Raw genomic sequence first — 27969 nt, 5'->3', positions numbered from 1 at the left:
AAGTCCACCTATTCGTTTCATTGTTCTCCCTATATATATATATAAATATCACACACATATTATATATATATATATATATATAATATGTATATATATATATATATAATATGTGTGTGATATTTTATCGTATATCTTTATCGCATTTAGTATTTAATACTTCGACGAAAGAATTGCCTTAAAACTCTCTCTCTCTCTCTCTTTTTCTCTCTCTCCCTCGCATCATCCCGAAACCACATATCCGTACATTCACAGAACAATATATATATTATATTACAAATAAGAGGATATGCCCGATGCGAATTTCTATTTCGATTTTTTTCGATCTTGCGCCTAACCGGCTTCTTTAACGTTTAACGCGGACATTGGTATGTGCAATCGTCAGCTACGTGTATAATCTAACGCGAATACGTTTAGAACCATTACGAACCAATATCATCATATTCGATAACGCGCTCTTAACCGACTTCACTATCGATATAGACTACCGATATACAATCTCTCTCTCCCCAACGTAGAAACTAAGCCGTACCTAAATATCGCTACATAATTACGAAAATCTCTCATCGAACTTAGAAAATGCATCTTTGACAATAGGCTTACTCGACGTATCAACGAAGAAAAACTGCTCAGCGCGACACACGGCGCAATACTATCACAGTTAATCCTCACCAGGAAAATTCATCATGTTCGTGTCATTCTAAACGCAATTCGCATCCGAACAACTTTCATCTAAGCTACATAATTATGTCCGGCTACGGACTTCAAGGCGGAGAAAAGCGCCTTGTTTACGCGCGGTTCCCGCGAGCATTGATCGAAGTTAATTCAGACTCAATTTGTCTCTTTTTACATAAAAAAAAAAGTAGACAGATATTCACTTAAACAATATTTAACTTTTGCCAATGCTCGCGAGAAGGACGCTATATCGGAATAACACATGTTGCATACTCGGCGAGCATATTACAGGAAGTATGATACAATTTGCCGATCCTATTCATAGTGAGACGATTCGAGTGACAATCAATGATCCAAGATTGATTGGGCCTAACAGAAAAAAGCAGGACACATTAGCTTTGTTTCTTTTCATTCTAGGCATATTACACGGTATTTACAAAATATCGCTCCGTCTTCTTAATTCCATTTGGAATCCTGAAACAATAATTTATAGTCTGCTTTAGTAAAATAAAATGTTACGCTTATCAACAAATGTTATTTAACTTAATAATAACTTAATCTACTTTTCTAACTACTAACAATCGATATTTACATGATTATCGAAACGATTAATTGGAATTGCGTACTTTTTGCGAGTAGCATCGATCAGATTAATGATAATGCTGCGTAATGATAGAGAAAAGGGTGAACTAACGTGTGCATTATTAGTAACACGGAGAGACCAGGTTTCATTCATTGTAAAATCCATTTTAGACAATCTATAATTTGAGATAGAATTGGACATAATTCTATGTATAATTTAATATATAACGAACATTTACTCAAAATTAAAATTATATAACTTATCATTTGGAAAACGTAATATTATGCATGTAATTACAAGACTTAATTTAAAATTCAACGCATAACTTGAAGACGAAATTTTGTTCCAAATTACAGATTGTCTTTAAGATTAACAATTTGGAAATCTCAAAGTTGAATGTTACAAGACACCTATTATTAATCACAAATATATGAGTCACAAAGATTATTGAACATTAATCCCCCGGTATCAGAGCAACGCCCATTCGAACTGTTCGAAAAGAAATATGAAGATTATTTGTACAAAAGATGCAATAAAATAAATCAAAATTTAAGAAATAAGATATACAATTATACAAAATTACAGCAGCGGATCCCAATCTCGCCTAAACAGAGTTTAATAAGATCATATATAAAATCATTCCCGATAAAATATAAGGAAGGAAAATTCAGTTTCAATACGAGAATATTATCCGTCATAACATTGCGGATTGTCGCTTATCCTTAGTCGGCACGCGTTCTTATCACATATCATTCTATTATTACGCTCCGAGATCCTCAGCAACGACACGACGCGTAGAATGCCGTAGAATAAGTGAAGGTAGGTACCTAATCCCTTCACAGAGCGCCAAAGGGATCGAGTTGGACAGCATTGCCTTGTGGCTGAGCTGCTGCAGCAGGTTGAGGTTGAGGATGCTGCTGTTGTAAATTAGGACCAGCCATCATGGGATTCGCGCCGGGCATGGCCATCATGGGCGCAGCTCCTCCCGCAACCATCATACCGCCACCGGCGGCGGAAGCACCTGGGATAGTACACATCATCGGCCTCATACCCTGCATACCCTGCATACCCTGCATGCCCATCGGCATACCTTGCATACCCTACAGACACCAGAGAGCGAGAGAAATGAGACCTATGTACAAAAGGAAGCATGTGCCTGCGAAACTTAACGTCTTCCTTAACGTCAAAATTACACTGAGATTGATCATTATTGTTACATTATTTAAACAATTAAAGTTTAAGGCTGGAAAAAAGAAAAATATACTTAGAGCTTCTTATTCTATCTTATAGAAAGCAATATAGCAACATAGCAATCGCATTAATTTTTATAAGATCGCATATGTTGCCACAAATATATGTATTCCATAAGATAAGATAAATATTATAAATACATTTTTTTCAAATAAGACCAGTTCTTTCCTCAATTCGTTTTATATTTGCGACGTTTTTCTCGCAGAAAATATAGTGTAGCTTAATAATTAATAATATATTCTAATATATCTGTACATCGGTGTAATATTTATACACGAGCGCGCTTTATGTAATCCTAAAACTTATCTACATTGTCTACATTATAGATTAACACCTCAAGCAAATTACAGCCAAGTACGCAGGGAGATAAATCTAAAAATTAATCTATAGAAATATAAATAACTGCGACAAAATATTGTCTACTCTACTACATTGTTGAAACGTGCGCTAAGAGTATATATCGATGCATAAGCACATAATGCGAGGAAACGGAACGAGATGTCGAGTCAGACCGTCATCTCCCGACGATTCGCCGCTTCGCCTAGTGAAACTAAGACCGTTATGCGATTTGTACAACGATTGTCATTATTGACAGAGTGAGTTAGTGACAATTCGTGTTATCACACGCTATTCTTGTACAGTGACTCGTGATCCGGAGAGGTGAGATGAGTTTGGCGCTTTATTGTGTTAAACAACTCGTTCACTGCGTGTGTGAAACAAAAACGCTCGTGATCATGGGACTTACCATCATCGCGGGCTGCGAGGGAAAACCTATAGTCGTGGTGGTCGTAGGTAGCAATTGCGTCATTCCCTGGCCCTGCAACACAGCCGATAACATGCCATATGCCGTGCATGCAAAACACACTCACCTAAACGGTGCTAATTGACGAGAAAATTGTCGTTACGGTATTACGAAGAGAGCGGAAGAGTCCCACGGCGGACGAGATGGCTTAACGGTAAACTTACATCTTAACATGTTTAGCTGAAGGTACGAGAATGCTACACACTTAGCAGATCTCTAACAAACTAAAATAATTTACTAGTCCGCGTAGGATTCCTACGTGATAGAATTAAAACAATACCGTAAGAAACAAACGGTCAATGATCTACGGGGTTCTAAGTATGAAAATAACGGAGTTCTATCGAGAATGAAGAAGCGGTTGTTCTTTGAAAATGATGCGTCGAAAACAGTATGTGTGTGTATGTATGTGTGACTTTGTGTAATGACAATCAGAAAACATGCTGAAAATACCTTACGGCAATAAAATTGAAAAGGAAAAGCTCACCATGGGCCGATATCCGGCGCCAGTAGTAGCTGCCATTGGCTGCGGTGACCATCCGCCGGCCGAACCGCCTGTTTTTGCAGCATTTTTCGGTGAGTTCCACTGCATTCCTCTGCAAAGGAAAAATACTCGTCAATTCATTGTCACATGTTGCATAAGCGCACTTTATATTACTCTTTATATTACGCCATTATGAATTATTTATATAGGTATCTATTATTATCATCCTTATAAATATATTCATTTTAGAAAGATTTACGCAACTGGATTTACATAATGTTCGAAATGGAATCGCTCATGAATAAAAATATGATCACGCTTACTTGACTTGCTGCTGCGCGCTCTTATTGATGGTTAAATTTTGCGCAAGGCTGGCTAGACTGCTGTCCAAATCTCCGGTCAGGACCTTGCCGGTGTTGGCTGCACCGACCGGTTGCCCCGCGGCTGAAATAATATTAAATTCAAGATACTCGTAGACGTACTGGCACCACACTGTCAAAACTCCTAAGCAACAACTACGTTAAGCATAGACCCGAATATGAAATGGAGATTTAAAGCAAGTCGTGAAGTTTGTGAAAATTTACAAATTTACAGAATTAAGCATAATCGCCAAGCAACGAATTTTCTGATTAAAAAAAAAAAATAATGCTCAAGGGATTTAATCTCAAAGGGCCGTTATCCAAACCGTTATTCCAAAATCTCTATAACAGCGTGCAGAAATTCTCTGAATAGAATAACGCGGAATTATGTATTAGTCACCGTACAATTAGTCATGAACATGCAGATAGTTGTAAGCAAGTTGAATTACAAATTATGCGTGAGAAAGAAATAACGATTAAAGGTTATCGCGTTTTATGAGTACACTCGAGTAAAGTGATGTCTATCTGAAGAGATGTCTGAATCATCTATTTTTCTCCATGATTTTTGCGATATCTAGAATGTTATATATAACACCAGCGTGCTTATCTACTCGTGAAAACGCTGAAATTAATCAAAATTATCTAACACTATCACGTGCCTGAGTATAAATATTTAATGCAGCTTGCTGATCGAGCGACATACATAAAACATAAATTGAAAAAGCAATTCCTGAACAATACAAAAGTCCAAAAGACATCTTATTGTTAGTTAGATACCTAAAGAATGTCCTTTAAAAATTGATGTTTCCTAAATATCTTATGGACTTTTACGTTGTTAGGATGCAATATCGCGACGCAACCAGGTCAAAAAAGAAAAAGAGAAATAAAGAAACTTGAACTCGATGGGGAAACAGCTAGTGCGAATCTCATGCGATCGGCGTGAATTAGTTTAGGCATTCCCGTCACCTGACATCGGCTGCTTTGCCGGCGAACCGTACCCCGCGGGGACTTGGGCTTGGGTAGGAATACCGTAGCCGACGATCGGCGCACCGGTCATCATGGGTTGCCCGGTAGCGGGATCGTTCATGACGAACATACCGGCGCCCGCCGCCGCTGCCGGCGGCATTTGTTGTTGCAGCGGCTGTTGTTGCGCGGCCACCGCAGCTTGCTGCTGCTGCACCATGGGCGCCGGCCGCGACGGAGACCCACCCAGTGCCATGCGGATACTGTCGTTGAGATCGTCGAAGGCGCTCTTGCCAGCAGAGGGGGCCGGGGCCGCTGCCGCCGCTGGCCTACCATGTGACGCTCCGTGAGTCGGAGACAATCCACGCGGTGCGGCACCGTTCGCGGCGGCAATAGCGGTCGCAGGTGGCGGTGGTCTAGGTGGCGGCGTAGCCGTGGACGATGCCTTCCCGGCGGCAGAAGATGCCGCCGACGCCACCACCTCGGCCGCCGCAGCATCCCCGTCGCCGCCGTTCGCGGGGGTCCTCAGCATCGCGGCGGCGGCGGCGGACCCGTCACCCCCGAAGAGATCCGCTTGACCGGCACTGAAAAGGTCTCCGGCTGACGCCGTCCCCGTTTGCGCTGCCTGCGCCGATTCACCGCCAACAACACCGCCGGCATTCTGATCGAAGAGCCCGAAAGCGCCCGCGTTCGTCACCTGTTGCCCACCAGTGGTACCGAGGGACGGGAAATCGGACATGAAGGGATTAGGTACGGACGCGGCCGTTCCTGGGGCACCAGCTTGCGCAGAAAGTGATCAAGGTGCATAAGTTAGCTTCCTTCTTGTTTGCGTCCGGATGAGGTAACAATGTAAAATTGTTGTCTCGCAATTGTTATACCGTCACCCGTTAATACGTTAGTTAAAGAGAAAAAAAAGGAACATTCGAATGCAATGTTAACGCAATGTAGCGCTCGGTTACATTTCTTTATAATATCGCGTGTCAACGTTGCACCCGGAGAACCAGCGTTTACGCTCAAATATTACAATACAAAAAGAAAAAAATGCAAGAATAAATTGTCATCACTATTATTATAGTAAAAATGTTTTTGTAGCTGTAAACGCTGCTTCATTCAGTGCATCTTTGCTCATAGCGTTAAACGGCACGCGTATGATTGCTCAGGCGCTGATTACTAACAATAAGTATCTAAAATGTAAGATGTATGATGCAAAAGTATCATAAAAATGACCGCAAAAGTTATACGATAGAAAGAGGAAGAGAGACATACAAGACGGCAGAAAAAGAAAACGAAAGTGCACGGAATTTCTCAATCACGTGAATGCGCTCGTAATTCCCGCTTATGTCTACTTCGCTAGTGAAGCACTTACTGGATTGTTGATCTTGATTTCCGAATACGGAGGAAAAACTATTATCTGTAACAAAGTTATTATTTGCCGGTGGCGCAGTTGACGCGAAACCTAAAAGAAAAAAAGAAAATGGAAAATGAAAAGAAAATGAGAAAATAAAAGGGGGATAAAAAAAAATATCATAAACAAGCGCGGTGACGGAAGAAGCAGCGATGATCACTGAGACTATATCGACTTAAGTGCTTGTGCTCACCAGTACCGTTGGTCATCCACATGTTGTTCTGCATCTGAGCGGCGGGCTGCGCGGTTCCTGCGGCCGGTTGCGCCCCAAACATGTTCGCGAACGGATTGCCTGCCAGCTGCAGCAGATCGTCCGACGCCTTCTGAGAAGATTGCTGTTACAATAACATGAATTAAATCTCCCACTTTGAATGGGATCGCATCTCTCATCAAAAATAGACGTACCTGGCTGTCGGCTGATGTTGCGCCGAACAAATCCACTATCGGTTGGTTAGCGTTATTGGTCGGCGAACTGAGGAAGGGATTCGTGCTAGTACTTGACGGCGATTGTACTTTTGCCTGTAATACATACATCGGGGATTAATATAGCGTTTATTTGCAGGGAATCGCAATGGAAGAAAAAATTGAAATGAAAGGAATATCTTGAGATATCTAAAACTTAAATAGAAAATTAATATGTTATAATTGCCGTGTCAAGCTGCTCTACCGATCGAAGCTTTGTTTCTCACTTATCAATTCAGATATCATAATAATTAACAACACTGTACGAGCTGTGGTACCTTGTATTGATTCATGGCGGCTTCCTCTTCCGCGAGAGCTTGCTGTCGCAACGCCTCGTCGATGTGGCCGTTCCCGGTTTGCTCGAGCCGCGCATTGCTGGCTGCTGTTCCGAACGCGGTACTGGTGGAAGACAGGGCGGACACTCCCGACTTTACATTGGTTCTATTGCTGCTTTTGGGCGATGATAGGATGTTGTGGTGTCGATGGATGGAGAAAAGAGAACGGATAAGAAGAATACGGAAGGTCCGTTTCAGCGAGTTCGTAAAATGTGGCGAGAGAGAGAGAAAGGAGCGTAAAGGAAAATTGATAATTGAAAACAAAGGAGAAGAGACAAACAAAAAAACAAAAAACAAACGGTGTAGTACGTATAGATGTAACAATGCGTAGAAATGCATAGTGTGCATTACCACTCGCACGCTCGCATGCATCCTTTCTCTTTTTCGCGCACACACACACACACATACACACACTCTTTCTCTTTCTTCTTTTTCACACGCTCTTGCTTTTCTTTTACAACTTTTTTACTATATTTCCTAATGTACATATGCATTTACAGGTGTTCTACATTTTGTAGTGAAACATAGCATCAAGCTTGTGTACTCAATCAAATTATATTACATAGTACACATTGATTTGAAGACTGTTCATTTTTCAATAGCATACTATGAGTATGGTGTTGAATTCGCTACACGTTAATAAGCGATTTTATACAGATAAATATATGTGCATTAAAATGTTATAGTTTTTACATAATGTTCTTACTATTTTAGGATATTTTAACATCGATTATGTACTTCGATGAGTTAAACATTTATTACAAATAATAAATATTATAAATAATAAATGTCATTTTGTCCAACAAATTTCACTAGCCACATCAATTATGATATACTCCATAATTATCAAGTTTTAGGCCATAAAGGTAAATCGTCAATATTGTTAATTGCAATTGACAATTTATCATAGCATGCTCAATATCCACTATAATCAATAGACTATAGGGAAATACGTCAATTATCTAAATTCATTATTGTAAATTCATGCAGTGTACACGAGCGATAAATTAAATAGAGCAATAATTACAATTACATATTTTCAGTAAGAAATACACACATATACATAAAAATTGAGTACCAAATTTAGGAGCATAGCATGGATACCTAAAATAGGTCAGGATACAAACGTAAATTAAATATTCTATAACTAAATATTAAAAATATCGGAGAAAATTAACCTCGTATCCAGGGGATACCATCTCGACAAATTTTACAAGTTGGATAACTATTCAAAAAGAGAATATAGCTTTTCAGAGATAGTGCTTAAGATTACTATCTTCCAAAACCTTCTGTGATATTTGCTTAAGAAAAGAAAAAAATGGCGATACTTAGTAGTTTTATGAATATAAAATGATCAATGGTCAACTTATAGTACTCAAAATAAACGAACGTAATCCTCTGTAATAATTCTTACATGTGCATGTGCGATAAACGTAATGTTTAAATATTCATAGCTTAAGAAGCTTGTAAAGATGTGTAGAAGAACGTGTTTTTGATCGTCGGATATGAAAGAACAATGAGACGAAAACGATGGACTCTGGGGAAGTATATAGAGAGGGAGAAGTATCATATCGATTTCAATAGCATTCAACATAGGACGTTTAAAATTATCCCTACATCCGATTGTTATGTGAGACTTAAATGAGTCGAATAAATGGAAAAAGTCGGCTTACCTTGCTGACTGCGTTGGCGTATTCGCGGCAGATCCTTTCTTTCCTTCCAGGGAAGCGAGATGTTGCTCTAAGGCATCCAATAAACTGCTTGGTGCCTAAAAAATCAGTTTGTCCATTATTTATAGAGCGTTATTAAAGTTTTTCAGTGAGGTGCAAGGTAAAATTTAGCTGTGCATTTGGTCTAGAAGAGATTTCTCTCTGCTAAAATGCATGCATTTATTATAGGAGAATTTGTCAGCTTTATCTTTTTTTTTATGCGCACATGTACATAATAAAGAAATTAGTAGTATAATCAGCTAACGAAATCTCCCAGAATAAATATCGCCAAATATCTATGCTGCTCTATACTAGGCCACACTAACTCTACCTCATTAAGATAATCATAGATGTTATTACCTGTCAGTAATGTAAGAGGAAGAAACAAATAAAAATGTTACTTTGTCGGTTAAATATTAATTTTTTTTCACTCATTGTTAATAGTTCCTCAAAATAGTAATCGATAGTTAAATAGAGACAAATAAACCCTTATCATAGACAGTATAGCGAGATAGCGAGATAATAAATAATACTTTGAGTGCGCATACCTTTGTCAGATCTGGTATGTCTCCTTTATCGATGCCAACATTCTGTAAAGAAAAAAAATAGGTTCAGTAACTATCCTAAATCCTTTGGATTTGCTGTCTTCACATTAAGATCGTATAACTTACTTCCGCCACTTTCAGAAATTCTCCGACCCTGTCCATGCGTATGAGGAACTTCTTGTAAAGATCTAAAGCGTCCCGACATTGTTTCTTGTTCATGTCGAAATATTTCTCTGAAAGGTTACAATCGTAATCATCCGATTAATTGATTTATTCTTACAAGCCTTTGAATATTTGTTATGCGATAGGAAAACAATATGTTGAATGGTGTTACCTAACAGATTAATGATGCCATCATTATAGCAGGCGAATAACCGGATAAGATCTCGAAAGAGGAGCATGAAGGCCATGTTTATGACGCCATTCGTGAGGTCGTTAGCCGTGCAATCGAATTCCAGCAGTGCGTCGAGTTGCGACTGCAGTACCGGCAAAGTTTTCAGAAGTTTCTCGGCGTTCATTGTGCGTAGAGTGCCGTCCTCCTTCCTGTAATGTCGATTACACAACGGAGATTAATTCCCTCATTAAATACAGCGAAATAAAATTTTGAAAAATCTAGAAAAAAAAACATGTTTTCAACACATACCCTCTTTTCACTTTGCAAAAGTCGAACGCTACCGTCCTGTAGGAGAGAGCCTTCTCGTTGAGGTATTTGGCGTAGCGCCTGATGAAGGGTGACATGTCATATCCTGATGCAGAACACAAACGACAATTACTCACTTTTGTCCATAATAAATACTGTAGACATAACAAAAGCACTAATAGGCATCGCCACGCAACAATGCTTAAAAGTGAAATTAGAAAGTCGGCAGTGCGCCGGTGCGATTGCATTAATTTCATAAAGTTACACAAGCGTGCATGTCAGCGTCGATTGGAAATTATAATTTTGTCCAACATCTTGTAAGCCTAATCATACAATACTTTTGTGGCTGTAATTATCAATATACATCACACAATTGATACAATACATAGATTAATAGATCCATAGCATGTATATTAATTTCTTTTATTCTAGCAAAGTTAGAATTGGACACATAGAACTACAAAGCACGGTTAATGAGTACCATTAATGTAAAACGAGAAGGTTTATGATTAGAACTCACCCACGCGTATTCCTGCTTCATGCCCAAAGAGATAGAAAGTTAGTCCAAGTTAGTAAATCATACACATAGTTGCCAGATACATAGAAAAGAGAAAGATTCGCATTTTCCATATGGATGATAGCTACACAATGCGAGGAAATTAATAACGCGAAAATTTTTAAAAAATTCGCGATTGGGACAAAGATTTTGCACCGTTTAAACAAATAATAATTATTTAAATAATTCATTAATTGCTGCTGATCGATGTAGCAGTTGATCAGCGTTACATTTAATGATCTCCAATCGGTGAATAAAATTAGGTCTCCCGTAAACAAGTTCTCGACGTGGAATCGAGGTGTCCGCGATCGGCTATTCAAATTACGGCGTGTTGCAATTTTCCGTGCGACGCGTGCATAACAAATCAGCTCGCTCGACTATCGACACACGAGTCTTCTGTTGACCGAATATCGGTGTACGATTTTTATAAACGAGGGTGCGGAAAGCCATATGCATTGTGCTACGATGAATTCACATCGCAATGGTTTTGTTAAAATAAACATTAATTTTCCCAAATAAATCGCATTTTTAAATTTTGTTACAAAATTAGTTTTCTTTTAAGTAGGGTACTCTAGAATTGATGGACAATGAACACTTATTCATTACAGAATTTAAAGACTAATTATGCTTTGTAAAGAATATTTATTAAAAAATTTTTTTTAAATTGTTTATATTTATTGATAAACTTTATCTTATTTTAAAAAGATAATTATCCTTTCGTAAATTAAAAAGATACCAGCAAATAACGTAACATCATTTGTTTTGATTTTTGAAAGGAATAATGCCTGGTATCGTCGGCATCCATCAATTCTGGAACATATTGCGGTATGGTAAGAGAACATAAAGCCCCACTGATATGATCATTTACAAAATAATCACCTTGTACGCCGCTCTTGTCCAGGAAATTGTTAAGCTGAAACGTGCTGTTGCTGGACGCGAGATACTGCGTGAACCTCTGTAAATAGAAAAGTCATTTCAGAAGGAATGTACGGGCGTCTCGCGGGTCAGACAAGCGTCCGAAAGGTAATTACCTCGTTGCCATAGCACATCATGTGGTGCACGGTGATCAGGGCCTTAAAGACTACCGTCCAGTTTGTGTTCTGCGAGCGTTCTATCAGGAGATTAGCGAGCTGCGGTATGGAGACGTTCGGCTCATTGGTGCAATGGATTAAATCTGAAACGAGAGAAAGAGTCGAAGTCCATCTTGGAAGTATTTTTTGAATATAAGTCGATATCCATGCGTTCTCGACTTTGAGAGGAAACGACCATTGCAGACGGTGCGAAATCTCACGTCCCGTGCAAGCCACAATGAGAGGCACTGACCTCCACCTTATAAGATTACAACGTAATTTACATATGTATGATTCACAACCATCGCCGGCGACAACGCTATCGCATTGTGAGAGTCTCTCGCAAACCTGTCGTTTCCCCTCGCCGTGGATTTCAAGTCACGGTCTCGGTAGAAACGTATCTCTATATTCTCTATCCGTTCGTACATAATTTTTACGGAAACGTTCGGCAATTATATACGTGAAAGTGCGAGGTAAAAGCGAATCAATCTTGAATCGTGAGTACAAAAGAACAGCTACCTAGCGTAACTTATTAAGTATAATTAAGTCATTTAATTAGAATCATCGACCGCTTTTTATCTCGACTCGACAAATTCTGAGCTTAATATGAACAAAAAAGTATACCATTGCGAGTAAAAGACTTGAAGCAGGCGGATGCAATTGTACAAAAGTGGACCAACCGTTTTCATTCAGTGACTCGAAAACGAGAGAGAGAAAATCTGATTGAGCGGTGGGATAATTTTAATTGTTCTAGGCAATCTAAATTGTTCTAGATCACACGAGATATCAACATTATCCGTAAACTGTTTTTCAAAGATATTCACGCCCTATAATTTTCGCACGGAATTTCCAGTTGCAGTTTCCAGCGACTCGGATGATTCAGATATTCAAAGATGATTCAAAGAACTCGTATGATTCAACATTCGCATAATTCTCATCGTCATTCTTCTTACTTCGCATTTTATCAGCGTATGCATAACACAAACCAAGCAAGCGATTTAACAATCATGATCCGCAATTTTTATTTTTTAATTACGATTGCAACTCGTCGCAACAATTAATCTCAAAAGCAAATAGCACGCCCGATAAGCGTAGAGGAAGAATTGCAATAATTAACAGAAGAATTAAATAACGTTTGTTACAATCCTATTAAATTGTCATGTACAGGCGTGACCCAGCATTGATAAACCGCGATAACCCACAGAAGGCTTGAAAATAAGGGATCAAAGGAAAATGATATATTTTGTACGCGCATACGATTACAATCCCAATTAACGGTGTTAACGTGAGATCTCGTTTTAATTTACAATTAAATTTGCGACACGTAAAATGAGATATTCTACCTGATTAATTATACAAATTCTACCCTAAAATATACGGGTCGTCTAAGAACGGCCTGAACGGCTGAAAATTCGATATTCGAAGCTTCTATACGGTTCCACGCTACCTTCGTCGTGCCAGTACCTAAAAATGGGAATAGTCGATGCTATCGATCACCACGGCTCGACGGTGACTCTGACCTGCATATACCGAACTCGAGGCTCGCGCGAATCGTGGACTTGCCAAATGTGAAGCGAATAAGCGACGATAAAATCAATCGCGACACGACGACGATGACGACAACGACGAAGTAAACGATGGCAATCTACGCGACGTCCATCAATCGCGATTGATTAACGAAAGTAGCCGGTCCACGTCAGGAGGACGGCGATACCGCGTAACAAGGTCAACAATCGCGTTGCCGTGCTCCAAACGTGATGATATTCGTGTCGTTATTGACGGTGCAGTGGTCCATACTCGCCGGAATCTGATACCACAGTTGCTATGGGCGTATTATTAAAATGCAGAGCGTATCGTTTTTTTTTTTTTTTTTCAAGCTTTACTTGAAGGATAAAATCCTCGGATAAAGTATTTTTGCTGAAAAAAAAATCCGCTTCAAATCGAACGAGGACCGACTACAAAACCACGCGATATAGAAATGTGCGGCGTCTTGCATGAAATATAAATGAAATACGTTACCAAGTAAGCTAATACGAAAAAAAGTCTATATACGTGTTTAACATATAATAGCGAGTTAACATTTATATATAAATATGAATTCTTATTAATCTACGATAGCCCGAAGCATTGAAACTATAATCATGTCTATTCACAGTCATAGTATGAAATCGTAACTTGTATCGCGCGGTTGTTCATAATTCGTCGAGCATCTTGTCTACGAGAGAAGCCACGTATAAGTATTTGACCGACGCGAAAAAGATGCAGGGAGTTAAGCAACGTTTCGCCGCGGATAGTTTCCCACGCCTTTAATGTATCTCTCTCGCCCGGCCGACCGATGATCCCGCAATATCGAAGTCACGACGACGAGAGGGCTTGGAATGAAAGTGCAACGCGCGAGAGAGAGCGAGCGTACGAAGGGGCACCGGATAAACGCGAATAAAGCAGTGAATCAGCACCGAGTATCGAACCCCGGCGCATTCTGCGAACTGCAACTATTTCCATATGGTTATCGCGCGTGATAAACGCACTCGACGTTATCGCGAGATGATTGTCTCTAATTGGCGCGAAAAGCAATTTCGCAAATAAAACTGTCTGTAACTATTTATACGTGACGATTATCCGCCTATTATAATTTAAACTTTAATCCAGTGACACAGAAGAGACTAAATTGAAAATATTCTTTATTTTCCATAGCAATTCTTCAAATTATTTTATCTTCTTAGTGTTTTTAATACATCGTTTAATATAAATAATGATTTTTTTTAATTCATAGTTCAAATGAATGATAAGGATAATAAGAAAAAAATAAATATAGTGCATGCAGCATAATAAAATATAATAGGAATAAACGTAAGTAATGAAAGTAAAATTCGTATAGCTTAGGAATTTAAGAGCTCATTTAAACTGTAAACAAAATCCCACGCAAGTTCAGGCAGTAATGAAGACGTTTTACGAGACATATTACTGTGTTAAACGAAAATTACAGTCCGCATCAAAGGCAAAAGGTGCATGAGCGATTGCAATGAATAACCGCGATCTCGAGCGATGCGTTGCTCGACCTTGCGAGGCTTCCCATTCTAATTATAATCTCCCAAACACGGACGGATTTAGCGGCCAAGTAGCGTCGGCGTTGGCATCGTCGTCGAGTGTCAAAAAACAGGCACATTCCCTCGGACATTCATTCAAAGGTTGAGGCCGTGTGATTCAGGAAAACAGCGCGAGCACCGAATTTTTATCGCTTCGACGCCGTACGAGAAACAGGTGCGGATCTGTCGTCGAATAAAACAGAAAAATGCAGTTCTGTCAAACGGAAAATACCAGTAATCTTTTGTGTTATCTCGGGCGTAATAAACAGATAAAACGTATGAAATTTCAATAATACTGTGTGCAGAATATTGAAATATCAATTATTGATCTATTAAGATACTAATCCGATTCGGTTAGTTATTATATTTTTTTCTTTATTTTTGAAAAATATTAGTGTTAATATTATGGTAAACAGAGGTATTAACGTTAAATATTTGAAATTATCAGTCGCGGGTGAAATATGCGTTTAATCGACACAACAAGTACACGTTCGGCGACACGCACAGCTGATAATAAATGAGCTTTTAATAAATCCTCCGATAATGCCGCACGATTGGCAATCGTCGGAGGATGTTAAATGCGTATGCTGGTAAAAAACAGAATCGCTATCTAGGCGAGCTGAAGGGGTGTGCACCGGCTGACTGACTGACTGCATGTGTATCTCCAGACGCGGACGGGGGCGTGTGCGATAAACGCGTTTTGGCTACGCGAGCGATTGTAGTTGCGAACTGCAAAAAGCAGACTTAATTGTGCCGAATGAAAACCGCAAAGAGTCCCCCGATCGAAATTGAGGCACGGATCGTCAAATACGTGCAGGGTATTCGCTCCGACTTAAAATTCTGGATGGCATATTTTCCACGAAGCTGGAGTCCCATTTTGCTCAGGTAGTATTTCGACGGAGGCAACGTTACGCGATATTAAATTATACTGAAATATCGTGTTGTTAAATATAAATTAAAATGCAACGCATGCATTTGTATAATAAGCGAAAGCAAAATATTATCTCATTAAATATGAGCAACTTTTTCCAATTATGCATTCTGATTAAAATTCTGACGAAACAACGCGGTACTAAAACATTAAAATTCTACGGCATTAAATATTACATCACCAAGCCTCTTAATAAAAAAATTAAATGTATATGTAAAATTAAATAACTGTAAATGTGTTAAAAACTAGAAGTCGGGTCGATCGATGCGTAATTGGTCTCGAAGCAGAAATTAACGTAGTTTCCCCATTAACTAACTTTTATCCATGAATACATTTTGATACGGTAAGCTATTCCCCGTGGATGACTCTCACTATTTTCCTTTACCGCATATGACTTTATGACGCCGTCAACCACGCTAACGCAAAGTTAAGAATGTAGCCGGCCCTTCTCCTCGGCTCCCTCTTTCCCTCTCGGCGGTCGTATTCCCGGGGTCGCGACTCGTCCCTGGTATATTCAATTTCTCTCTCTCTCTCTCTCTCTCTCTCCCTTCCTTCTTCTTTTTACCCGTCCCAGCTTCCTTCTCGTTTCTCGCTCTCGGTATCAACAGCCTCCGGTTCACAAAGGCCTTTCGCGCGCGCATGATGCACGCCACTTACATGTAAGTTTAATCTGCGCGGTACCTACACCTATATTCCGACACGCTCGAATTCTCTCGGCATATAATCGCAGAACACACTCGTAGAGAGGTATTCGCATCCTACATTGTCGGGCGTAAAACACGGCAATCAAGTTTCCATTTTCTTTTCCTTTTTCACGCGTTAAAGCACAGTGTTAAAGTAAAGAAACATGTATTTAACGCAAACGCGGGTCTTGGGGTGATAATGGCCGAATCTGTCTACTCGTTTCAAAATTCGATAATAACTTTCGTAATAATAACAAATTTTAATTATTATTTTATTTTATTTTAAACTGATCTTATATTCTTTCAGTTGTTCTATATATTTCAGGTTTATTTATAAGTCTTAGTTAAGTTTACACTCTGTCAAATATTAAAGATGAAATTTAAAACAATACCTTAAGTTAAATAACATTTTGTTATTTTTAATTACCATGTTAAAATTTATTATTTTAACACAAAACAGTATTATTTTACTTCCATTGGTTTAATTAAATTAACATTGCTTTAGTTAAATTGACGATATATTGAGTAGGAACAGTGGCGATTCGTAGGAATGGTTAAAAATCACTCAAATTAAGTCATTTATAATTTGACACTACGAATTTAACAATTTCTGCCAAAAAGAATGATATAAAAACTTCAATGTAATGTTCTGCAGTTACATACTTAGAGAGCCATGAATAAAACATGCATTAATTAAAATAAATTTAAAGAAAAAATTATCATTTATCATGACATAACATGTATAGATCTGAACCACTTATAAAGGAATTTCTGGAATTCCCAAGGTTGAGCTCCGTTTAGTTTTCGCAACGTTTTATTTCCGTCGTTCGCTGCGAGATCTCCGATCGAGTTAGCCTAACTTGTTACAAAAAAAAACGAGAAAGAGAGAGAGATGCATCGGCTCAAAATTCGCAAAATACCCGCGATTACACCAAACGACGAGACAAGAATGGCGCGAATTGGAAGTGATCCGACACTATATGCAAATGCAGCGATAGCACACGAGGCACGCAGGAATAAATTCCACTTTCGAGTAAGTGGAGCGTACGATAAGGCGATCGACTGCAAATTCGATTCGACAAACGATCGTAAATTGCGAAACGGCGCGTGGATTTTGCGTTACGCGATGCAATCGACACATCGCGGACAATCTCAGCATTCATACGATCAATATATGGGTCAATAATATAGGTGACGTTTCTTCTCGTCTTCTCGTCTTACGAAACAAAATAATCCTTATGTGCGCAAAATAAATTCGATTCGTTTTTCACGCTCAACCACTTTGGGTTACTTGTTATTTTATGAGGAACAGAATCTCCAATCTGTCACGTTACGTCGAAATACAACGAAAATAACCACGGAAACTGATAGCTCCGCGAAAGAGCAATAACAATTTTGCTCCGATTCTTCGCTACGGAATTTTATTCCATACGGCAGGAAATTGCTAACTTTGAAAATGTGATTCCCTGGATAACCCCGCATGTCGAAATTTGATTTTTATTTACTTGTACGCGTTCAACGATTCGTGGGTTTGAAAGAGAGACATTTCAGAAACGCGGTCACCGCACGCGCTATCAAGGAATCCTTTCATATACCGCGTATACTGGGCAGTATAAGCAATATTCGTCGAATCATCTCGCGTAAAAGGCGCGCTGTTGTTTTTCCGAGCGAAAAATAGAGACGCTATCGATTGACCTTTCGTGTGCATTAACGGATACGAGAGGCTCATAGTGTCTATCAATTGATACACGGTGTGCAACAGAGGGAGAACATTGACCGTGACAGCTTTACTGGGCTCGGATAATATCCTCAATATCGAATCTTTGTTTACCGTGAGTCTCAATTATTTCACTTACAAATCAGCTGATAACACTGAACAACTTCAAATTAAGAATATTATTTTAAAACCGTATGCACATACCAGAGATGCATAAAAAACACTGTACTCCATATTCACGACGTTAAGATGAAAGAGTTGGGAGACAATAAGAGACTTGAAATAAAAATGAGGCTAAATACCATAAACACAGGTAATCGCTAAAAAATAAATTATATCTCTTGCATACTTCTTTTTCCTTACTTTTTCTTAATCTTTTGCTAATTATATCTCTTTCATTCATACTTTTCAACTTGGTCTACTTCTTGACATAAAAATGTTTTTATTTAAAGTTTTAATTCTCAACTGTAAAGTCTGGAAAAATAAGTGAGAGTTGCCTGTCATTTATTTTGTAATTTTCACTAATTATGTTTTTTTTTCTCTAGAAAAAATAGATAAAATTTGAGTCTGTGCGCAATTAACGCTAAAAAAATACGATAATAAATACGTACAGAATAAAGAGCAATTGTTTTTATATCTAAAAATAGAAGTTCGTAGAATTACACGTTCCCACACTAATGTCTATAATTTACGGTTAATTCTCAAATTTTCTTTCCTTGTTCATGATGCAAAAATGATGTTATACGACATATGTTATGTGATGTTATATAAACTGGAAAATGAGAAAGAATAGACAGTGAACTGCCGAGAGTTAATCAAACCAAATTGATTCATCAAGGAAAAGGACTGAGACTGGAGGTCCACTTCCTTATTATACGTGACATTGTAGCTCTAGATTTAGCGTGTCAGCTATAATAGTGCGGCAGTATCGATTGATCCCTTCGAAGCGCTGACACGCTGTCCGGCGGGGAGAACGTTGACCGTGAACGATGTGAATGACTTTGAAGATCCGTTTTCGCTAATCGTTAAACGCGCGTCTACATTTGCGGCGCAATAGTGTCATCGATTGAATACACCGAGGTCATGCGGTGCAAGAAACATCGGCCTTGAAAGGTGCGAATGACTTTCAAGAGGCCTCTTTTTGCCTGACCTGAGAGAGGGAGAGAGAGAGCGGTGTATTTTTACGTAACGTTTCGTAATGGTGACTATCGTCTTATCAGCCGGACCCTCGTCCTGACATCCCGCAAGGACCGAACGACGGAAGACCCGGAATGAATGGAGCGAGCAAGGAAGAGTAAAGCGAAAGGCTCTTTGAGAAAAAGAGCTCTTTGAGATTAAATCATGCTCGAAGTGAATAACTTCAAAGGAACTAGGAACCAGTGTCATTGTATGGCTCTGAGGTAGAAAAACAAAAGGATAATCTTATCTTACGTAAACTACAAAATAAGAGAACTATATATTAAGCTGTATACCCAAAATAGACCCAGAGAATATGCACTCCAGGTACACTTAAATTCGTAATGTCAATTTGAATCATTAAATCTTGATTATCTACAATCTACATCAATGGAGTTGAAATAATAAATGTTGGCACACATGGTAGTCGAAAATAACAAAATGTTATTTAACTCAAGGTTCAAGTTTCATCCTTTAATATATTTAACAGTGTAACATCCATACCATCTTTTAAAATTACTTTTAAATAGACATGTGGAAATGTTGAGATTTCTAACAGTAATTTAAACCACAGAGTTTCCAGAACTAGGATCTTAGAAAACGGAGAAACTGCTGTGAGAAAAAGAGGCGAAAGGAAAGAGGTATTTAATAATATAATTCTTCCGAAAGTAAAAGAGATCGACAATCTTGAATTCCCGACTTGCAAGAATAACCTACATTTATGCGTTTTGCAATAATGGGTGATTCATCACGAAACTATCCGCGGTATAACGTGTAACACGACTTAGCACCTGTCCTTAAGAGCTGCGGAGTAACATTTGTTGTTCCACATTCGTGTCGTCTCGCGGACAGTTTCGCTATAGCGTGCAATTATACAGTTTAGCGTACGGTAACTCGTCCTTCTCTCGATCTTCGCAGAATGACACTGGCTCCGTTCCCGATTCGAGTAGCTCCACGTTCGATCCGCGGCCGCAGAGAGAACCGGTGAGAGTAAACAACACTTTCGAAACAACGATAGTCATTAGAGACAACGATCGTCGGGCCGCGAAGCGGCTTAATTACCTGGCGGATATGTGTGTCGCGGGACTCGCGGGAGAAAATCGTTACACGAATTTCCCGGCGCGGCGTGTTATTTATAGCGCGTTTACGCTACGCGAGAAATTTTGTAAGGTACGATACCGTACCAAATCCGCTTATATAAAAATCACGTTATACATTACGCGATTTTGCGTCATGTCGCGCTTTTATCAGATCGTACCGTTGCGGTCGCAATACGTCATAGATATCGACTCGCATTGCTTCTATCGTTCCTCGTTTCTTATTACAACGCATCCCTTAGGGCGGAAAACTAATATTTTGAAACAATACCGTAAACGAAGCTCGATTATTTCGGCGAATTCAGTGACGTAACGATTTTGTCGTCGCGACAAATCATTCTCTCGCACGTTTACAGCATCGAAAATGATAGCGTAACTATATCGATTCTTACTTTCGTAACGAAAATCTCGCGTGGCGTAAATAGGCTTATTGGACGACAATTTTTTCGTGCGGGGCTATACGAGACGTACGAATGTCTTCGTTCCGTAAGATTATTGATCGGCCGGTAGCGGCTTTGTGTGTCTGGCGAATCAACGGCACGAGGATCGAGTGCCTTTCTTTCGAAGGTCCGGCTCTTTATTAATTCCTCAGATCATTGATGCGGGTCACGGATCCCTCGTTTAATTACGCCCTTCATCGCACTCTCGCAAAAGCTCGTTACGCAAATCCTCGAATATTACAAACGGAAGGAGTTGCCCAATGCGACGTAAGCTGACAGCGCGCGAGGAGAAAACTCACGCGAAAATTCCCAGCCGTCGTCATTCGCGTCGTGATAATTTTTAGACACGATGAAAAAGACAGTCGTGTCATCGGTAATTGTACCATGTATTACAGTAAGTATGCTTATGCAACATAAATTGTAAGGTGCGCAACACAATAAGGTGTGCTTTGTACAGCGTGTTATCTTTTATATTTTATCGAGGTGAGATTATCGATATTTCGACGAATTTTTTATCCCGTAACTTTACGTTACTCGAACATAATCTGTGATTTGTACAAAAGAAAAAAAGTTCTCCTTTAAATTCTTTATAAAGAGATTATTGTAACAATAATTACAAAGAAGTATATATATTTATATTTTTATACAACTTGTCGTTGATACGATTATCACAAAATGCACTGTTAAATTCGTAGTGTCAATTACACTCAATTTGAATCATTTTTAATTCCTATAAGTCGCCACTGGTCCTACTCAATATGTCGTTTTAACGATTAGTTAAATTAATTTAACTAAACCGATGAAATTGAAATAACACTATTTTATGGTAAAATAATAAATTTCGACACGCATGACAGTTAAAAAATAACAAAATGTTATTTAACTCAAGTAATTGGTTTAAATATCATCTTTTAATATTTAATAGTGTATAGCATTTCAATGCAACTACATTGGAATATCGATTGGAAAAATTTCAGAAATAATACAGTAAAATCGTCTTTATATTCTCGAGTCGCGATGTGATTTAAACCACAAAGTTTCGCCAAGCACACTCTATACGTCTCTCAATAACAACAGATTTAACTTAAATTGAAGATCTACAGTGGCAAATCACACAAGGACTCGATATAGTAAATATTATTCTATTGACGAATACATATGTACGTTATATCTGGAGAAGTTAACAAGACGTGATAAACAGAAGAGGGAGCCGATAATCGCGCTCCGCGTGAAGAATAAAGCGTGCTCGTTTGAATTAGGACAAATTCATAAATTGAAACAAACGCTATCGTTACGCCCACAATCGCGTGGATTGTAAGAAAGAAAGCGTGATAATCTGAAATCTCGCCGAAAGTTTTATTTAATTGTAACGTGCGATGAATATTCGGGCGATATTTTCCATAGCCATGAAACGGAACTATACATTTTTGGCACACCCCGTAAATCTATAAAGCATTCCGTGCAACTACGCGTCAGCCAGATCGATAATTAAATGGAGCTCGAGGTTCGTAGGGTTTCACGGCTTATCAGGTCAGAATGAAGTATATTCCGACGTCTATTCGTGGAATGTATTCGCCTATTTTCGTCAAGGCGTTTCTCGTCGATGTAATACGTCAAGACGTGTTGACAGTTTACTCAAAAATTTACTCGCGAAAAAATACAGTTTATGTGAAGGAGACATGATAAATTTCTGAAATATGAGATTGCAACGAAGAGACATGATACATAAATATAAAAAAAAGGAAATATACATATACATTGCTTTAACTTGTATCACGAGCCGGAAAAGAGATAGGAGCACTTTTATCGTTTAGTCGAACGAGTAACATAGTTATATGTACGAATTATATTTTAATAAAGACTTTAATTTCAACCGCCTCGCTACAACATCCTTCAAATTCCAAATTACAGTCCCTATAGCGTTTCAATATTAAATTCTGTTGCATTATGCTATTTCTGACGTATATCATGTTACATTTTAATACCTATTTCGATCGTTATGCTCTCCCATGCACGTGAATGGTTATAACTGCAAATGCCGTTAATCCGCAGCGAGGAGCTTTACTGACGGGCCATCAAAGGATTATATCACGCGAAAACATTTATTTTAATCGCGAATATATGCAAATTGCAAAAATCTCGGCTATGCAAACCTCGCCGTTAGCTTTCCGGACGTCGACTTTTACTTTTACGTAGAAGCAAATAATTCATCGGGTAAGAGATTTCATCAGTTTTTCATTCAGTGTCCGCGCGCGGCGTTCATGCCAGGAACGCGGAGTCTCGATGAGTGTATAATGACGTCATTGTTAAATAATTATTCCAGCAGAAATCGTCTGTTCCGCGTGGACGGAGGAGAGACGGAGAAGTCGAGTCCTCCGACGAAGGGTGAAAGGCTGAAATAGACGACGATCGATTTCGCTGAATGCGGAATGGGATTCATTGAGACACGGCGCTCGCCGGGGGTCAGGTCGTAGGAGGAGACATGATAGAACCCCGTGGGGGCTATCAATCGACTATCAAAGTCGCTGTCATCCGTCCCCCGACCGTGTTTCGCCCGCGTTACAACGGAAGGAAATTACCCGCGATATGTAATCGTCCGCATACGCCGCGGTCCGCATGACTAACGGCTACCACGAAAGGTTCGTCACCTTGGAAATCAGCTTGTCCGCCGAAGGAGGGAAACGCGTCCGAGGTCTTCTTCCCCGTTAATCCCAAACACGGAAGTGTATGTACACCATTGTGCGTAGATGTGTACACAAGATACGTACGTGTACACAGTTAACATGTGCCCTCGTGGTCCAAAGTTTTGTGTGAATTCCACGCGAATTTGGTTTATACAGATTCAATTAACGGCGCCATCTTTTATCTTCGTCTCCTCTTTTAAATAATTTATACATTTGAAGATACACGCGAAAGAACGATGAATAAACTTCGTTACATGACCCATGTAACAAAATTTATATTAGATATTTTTTTATCTTTTGCAAACAGTAAGTTTTGGAACAACTAAATATATTTGTCGTGTATGATTTTATCAATTTTATCGCGCTTTTCCCTAAATATTAAGTATACTAGAAGATGAAATCTAAACCAATACTAGTTAAATAACATTTTGTTATTTTTAACTACCATGTGTGTCAAAATTTATTATTTTAACATAACACTTGTTAATTAAATTAACAACATATTGAGTAGGAGAGTTAAAAATGACTCAAATTGAGTATAATTTGACATAACGAATTTAATAGTGTACGTTTTATCATTTTTCCATTCATTTAAATGCCATTAACACGCAACTTAAATAAGAACGTAAAAAAGCGCCCTCGGTTTAATTTAACTACCCTAATCTGAGTGCGATTAGATTCTGACGTAAAGTTCAAGGCACTACTGAAGGCTTCCATCCCCTCGAATAGACTTTTATAGATCGATCATCCCTCCGGGAGCGGTTTCAAACAAATCGTATTTAAATCAGATGCAAGTCAAATATATAGGCGAAGAAAAGAAATAAAGATTTCATCATCTTAATTCTGTTCGCCCACTTGTGCCTCAACAATGTGACGATAATTATGCAGACGGCTCGAGTAAATGTGAAGAAGTCGATATCATATTTCGTTTCTACACACTTAAACACCCCGGAGACGTTATCGTTGTTCCAGAGATAAAACGCGGAAAAGACCTTCCTTAAATGTTTATTTCGCTAAGTAAGCATTTAATCAAAACACGGGCACAATACCGATTATCTCGAAATAAAAAGATACGTGAGTCAAGCGGCTTTCGTAATCACGGGCTCGCAGACATCATTCTCGATTCTCGAATTATATACGAGTGTGACATTTGCATGCGATCGCGCGATCCTCGCATAAAAGTGCACTAAAATTTACATCTTTTTTAGACGGATCCTAAAATTCCAAGATCAAATTTCTGCTTACGAATGTCTGATGAACCAGAACGGAACGGCTAGTAAATAAATCGCGGCGACTCTGTTCTTCTCCGCGTTTCTTACGCTTTTCAAACATTTTTCTACATTTTTCCGTCATCTCTCTTTCTAAAGAAAAAAAAACAATCTACATTTCCTTCCGTTTATTAAAGTAAGAAAAAATAGGAAAGCTTCGCAAAGAAGAGAGAATGTGCATTCGCGCGAGCGTGTAACATTAAATATTAAAAAATGAAATTTGAACCAGTATAATGCCTCGAGTTAAATAACATTTTGTTATTTGTTAACTGTCATGGCATTTGTGTCGAAACTTATTATTTCAATTTCATTGATGGTTTAATTAAATTAACGAAATACTGATTAGGAGCACAATGGCGACCTATAGAAATTGAATATAATTTGACAATATTAATATATAGTTATATAAAATTAGCGTTTTTGCGCGACGCGCAATTAATATCTCGGATCATCCTTCCGAGTATCGAAAATAGCACGTTAATGATCGCACGGGTCGGAGCGGAGCAAGGCCTCCAGAAAGTCGAACATGCGTGGAGCGAGAGAGGCCTGTCCCTTTTCCACACCACTCTCTAACCTTCCTACGCGATATTCCCTTTTCTTCCCTCCCCTTTATCGAACGTCTGAATGTAATGCGCTTCGTCCTTAAGCGCAGCGAGCGTGAAAGACACGGCTGGAAAGGACAGACCTCCGGATTCAATTTCCCTCTCGGGGACACCGCGCGATTGTTATACCCTCCAGAAGCTCTCCATTGTCCAGGTAAACGTTTCTAGCCACGCGTTCGCGTCTTCGGCAGAAAGCCGAATACGAGATTACGGCGAAAAGTGCGCCGCGGAGGGGAAAGCCTACGAGCGCGAGTGTGCGCCTTCAGGAAGCGGCGCGATCGATTTCGATTGCTTTAATTGCCACGTCGACGTACGATGTCAATGTGGAAAGGAGAACTAAAGCCAACGATCTCGTTCGACCATGCCTGGTTATTGCCTGTCCCGAGAATCGCTTAAACGCTGGGAATCTCGCGCGAGACCAGTGGGGGGCGAGAGAGTCTCGCTCGCCTTCTTTCAGCGGCAGGCAAATAGGAAAGGTGAGCGACAGTCGCCCCTGTCCCCCTGCACGCTGGTCCCGCGCGTACCCTCGTCGTCAATCAACAGCAGAAAACGGCCGAAATCGTCGAAAACCGGAGCAGGCGACACCCTGCCGCTTGCGCGAGGCGTCGAAACGTTCACCTTCCCCTTTTCGGGGATCCTACCGCCGGCCAGACACAAATTCCTCTTTTTCCTTCTTAGCGTTTCCTCAAAACTGAAAACGTAAACTTTAAGAAAGAAACGTTGTGTTGAAACGGAGCTCGCAAAACGGAGCAAGCGCCGTTTGAAATCCACGAATGAATGACGCTCGACGATATATGTGTATATCGTCGAGGGGGGAAAAACTTTCACTCTCTTTACTTACAGTCGAGATGCTTCTTCTTGGGCCCGATCATCTCCTCCGTGGTGGCCTTGCAGACGGACTTGGCGAGGCCCTGGCCGGCGATGCTGTGCCTCGCGGCCAGCAGCCTGTCGTTGATCGTCTGTCCCGCCATACTGTCCCGCTGTCACGGTGGTTAGCAGAGCAGTCAGTTGGCGACGTTCACGACGAAATCCGCGTGGATCCTCCCCGGCACGTTCGAGCTTCTCCACCCCCGCGCACCGGTAGAAGAGACGAGAAAAGGAGTCGCGACGACCGTGACGAGGACGAAAACGAGGACGACGGTCGCGAGAGGCGAGTGAAGTTGGCCGTCCTTGACGCGACGCGGACGGACGGACGGGAACGAGATACTACGGGGTACGGGCACTCCGGCTAACTTCACCGCGCACGGCACCACGGCCCACGGCACGATCACGATCACGATCGCGACCACGGCCACGACACGACACGGACACGACACGGACACGACACGAACAGCCGAGACCGGGCGCTACCGCGCGAGGCGTCCGTGACGTCCCGCTCACCCCGATATTATACTTGGCCCGCCGCGCTGCTTTTCCGGTCCTCCGACACCTCTCCTCGTTCTCGTCCTCCTCCTCCTCCTGCTCCCCCGCCTCCTCCTCCGCCTCTCCTCGTCCGCCGCCTCCGCCTCCTCAGCCGGTTCCTGGTTCCTGCGCCCGCGTGACGCGCGACCGATAGCCCGGCGCGATTTCTCCGGGTTCACCAGGCAGCGGAGCCAGGGCAGCCCGCGCTTCAGCTTCAACGGCTCAGCTGAACGGCGTTAACGTCGGCGGCTGACGGCGACAGCAAGCCTCCTTCTGTCTGCCAAGATGGCGGCCGCGCTCAGTGCCGACACTGCCGACCGTGCCGAGACCGCCGCGGCGGCGCGAGCATTTCCCCCACCGAGTCGCGCCGGCCGCGGCCGACCAATCGCGTGAGCCCGCCGCGCCGACCGCCGACGCTCGCCGCCGCACGCTGTGACGTCATCGCCGCCCGCCGCCCGCCGGCCGCGGCGCAGCCGAGATTTGAAAATCGAGTCGCGAGTCGCAACGACGCGAGGTCGTGCGGATTGACGAAGATGCTCGAATGACACAGATATTTCGCTCGTCGCCCAGAGGCAGATTTTACTCGTGGAGTCAGAGTTTTAAGCGACTTACGAACGATATCGGTAGCGCAATTTCCCGAACCGTCCCCGTCCATCGATTGAAAGTATACGTTGTGAAGTTGGCGCTCGTCGCGGGCACGGCTGCCAACGAGCGCGAGTGACAGTTCTCTAAAAATTCGCGAATGAAACATGGAAATTATTTCAAGCCCTACAATTTTTTTCTCACATCGTTCGTAATTCGTAATTCTTCTCTAAGCACGAAATAGGTGTGATATGATTCTGCGGGAAGTCTAGGAACGAGGAAAAAGGAGAAACTTTGAGACACACGATATTCGCATATTCGTGGAAATCCATGCGTTTCGGCCACTAATTTTGTAGCAAAGAGGGCGTTAGTTCACGGATAATTCTTCAAGTCACGCTTCTGTCAGGCCGAAATTCACGTTCAGATTTTATCACAAAAATTGTATTAGTTAAATAGATAATGATCTTTT

At 40.5% G+C, this 27969-nt stretch overlaps 1 protein-coding gene across 20 annotated transcripts; it reads right to left on the bottom strand.

Moving 5' to 3' along the window:
- Window positions 1-186: 186 nt before the first annotated feature.
- On the bottom strand, window positions 187-27233 carry LOC112466777 (phosphatidylinositol-binding clathrin assembly protein LAP). Of its 20 annotated transcripts, none has more exons than XM_025035073.1 (19): window positions 26359-27233; window positions 11795-11937; window positions 11643-11718; window positions 10728-10742; window positions 10211-10313; window positions 9902-10110; window positions 9694-9800; window positions 9571-9612; window positions 8987-9081; window positions 7257-7428; window positions 6922-7035; window positions 6710-6851; window positions 6478-6567; window positions 5115-5891; window positions 4113-4233; window positions 3793-3901; window positions 3252-3323; window positions 2083-2355; window positions 187-1146 (listed from the first exon to the last, which is right to left on the bottom strand). In XM_025035073.1, the coding sequence occupies exons 1-18, from the start codon at window positions 26486-26488 to the stop codon at window positions 2092-2094; spliced, it is 2781 nt and encodes a 926-aa protein (XP_024890841.1). In that variant the 5' UTR covers window positions 26489-27233; the 3' UTR covers window positions 187-1146; window positions 2083-2091. The 20 variants fall into 20 exon arrangements, with proteins under 20 accessions (XP_024890841.1, XP_024890849.1, XP_024890844.1 ...); XM_025035081.1 differs by having other exon boundaries at window positions 6478-6522; XM_025035076.1 differs by having other exon boundaries at window positions 6716-6851.
- Between the last annotated feature and the right edge of the window lie 736 nt (window positions 27234-27969).

This window comes from Temnothorax curvispinosus, unplaced genomic scaffold, assembly GCF_003070985.1.
Source record: "Temnothorax curvispinosus isolate PA1 unplaced genomic scaffold, ASM307098v1 QBEX01016545.1, whole genome shotgun sequence".
NCBI lineage: Eukaryota > Metazoa > Arthropoda > Insecta > Hymenoptera > Formicidae > Temnothorax > Temnothorax curvispinosus.
The sequence above is the reverse complement of the archived record's forward strand: the minus strand, read 5'-3'. Positions and strand labels throughout refer to the sequence as shown.

Excerpts from the sequence above, each read along its gene's own strand:
- LOC112466777 (XM_025035073.1), bottom strand. The coding sequence starts at position 26,488 with ATGGCGGGACAGACGATCAACGACAGGCTGCTGGCCGCGAGGCACAGC. Across the intron at positions 9,613-9,693 it reads AATTTCTGAAAGTGGCGGAA|AATGTTGGCATCGATAAAGG; the intron begins GTAAGTTATACG and ends TTTTCTTTACAG. Across the intron at positions 9,082-9,570 it reads ACATACCAGATCTGACAAAG|GCACCAAGCAGTTTATTGGA; the intron begins GTATGCGCACTC and ends CTGATTTTTTAG.